At 41.0% G+C, this 1,048-nt stretch overlaps 1 protein-coding gene and 1 pseudogene across 1 annotated transcript in view; one reads left to right on the top strand and one right to left on the bottom strand.

The window, feature by feature from the left end:
• The window catches only part of LOC118333991, a 14,537-nt pseudogene that overhangs the window by 9,066 nt on the left and 4,423 nt on the right, over positions 1-1,048 (top strand).
• LOC118333906 (protocadherin gamma-C4-like) overlaps positions 1-1,048 on the bottom strand; it is a 4,881-nt gene that overhangs the window by 2,841 nt on the left and 992 nt on the right. Inside the window, exon 2 of the mRNA XM_035669725.1 lies at positions 21-1,041. Within this exon, the coding sequence (XP_035525618.1) occupies positions 21-1,041 (1,021 nt within the window). The remainder of the gene's footprint in view (positions 1-20; positions 1,042-1,048) is intronic.

The raw sequence follows: 1,048 nt of genomic DNA, 5'->3' as shown, positions 1-1,048 counted from the left end.
GATATGCTGACAGGTATAATTTTCTTACTGGACAGAGGAGGAGAGCCTGAATCAGTGGCTGTTATCTCAATATTATATTCTGAGAAACTCTCTCTGTCTAAAGCACCACTGGTAACCAATTCATAATTATTGGAAAATGATGGTTTCAGAGTGAAAGGAGACCGTTTGGGAAGCCGTAGAGTCACTTTACCATTATCACCGGAGTCAAGGTCTCGTGCACTTATTAAAGCCACTACTGTGCCACTTGGTGAGTCCTCACGTACAGGACTGGGTTTTGAAGTAAGCACAATGTCTGGAGCATTATCATTTATGTCCTCTACATCCAACTGTACACGACAGTTACCCTCCATTTCGGGAGTGCCTTTGTCCTTTGCAGTTACATCGATAAGGTATGATGTAGAGCTCTCATAATCTAAGGCTCCCTTTAACACGATTTCTCCTGTTATGTCATTGATTTCAAATGTTGACAATACATAGTCTGGAGTGCGGGACCCGAAAGAATATTTAACTTCACCATTTAGACCATCGTCCGCATCTGTAGCTGTAAGTCTGATTACAAATGTCCCTTTCGTGCTGTTCTCCTTTAAAGAGGCTTTGTATTCACTTTCACTGAATGTTGGAAAATTGTCGTTATTATCAATTACGGTAATAATAATCTTGCAGGTTCCCGATGTGACCGGGTTTCCACCATCTAATGCTGTCAACAGCAGCTGATGGAGAGCGTTCTTTTCCCGGTCTAATGGCTTCTCTAATACTAATTCTGGGACAGCTTTACCATTTTTTGTCTCTTTAAATTTGAGAGAAAAATATTCGTTTTTGCTCAGAGAGTACGTTTTCAAAGAATTGCTTCCGACATCAGGGTCCTCCGCGCTCTCCAAAGGAAAACGTCTTCCAAGTGCAACTGATTCGGGTATTTTAAGGTTAATCTCCTGAGTAAGAAAACGAGGAGAATTGTCATTTGTGTCTATTATTTCCACTTCAATTCGATGAGACTGCAAAGGATTTTCAACAACTACTTGTAGATGTAGAACACAGCTGGCGCTTTGTC

The sequence above is a fragment of the Morone saxatilis genome, unplaced genomic scaffold, assembly GCF_004916995.1.
Source record: "Morone saxatilis isolate NCDOM2014 unplaced genomic scaffold, NCSU_SB_2.0 Contig22, whole genome shotgun sequence".
Lineage (NCBI taxonomy): Eukaryota > Metazoa > Chordata > Actinopteri > Moronidae > Morone > Morone saxatilis.
Note: the sequence above shows the minus strand (reverse complement) of the source record. Positions and strands in the feature narration are given on the sequence as shown.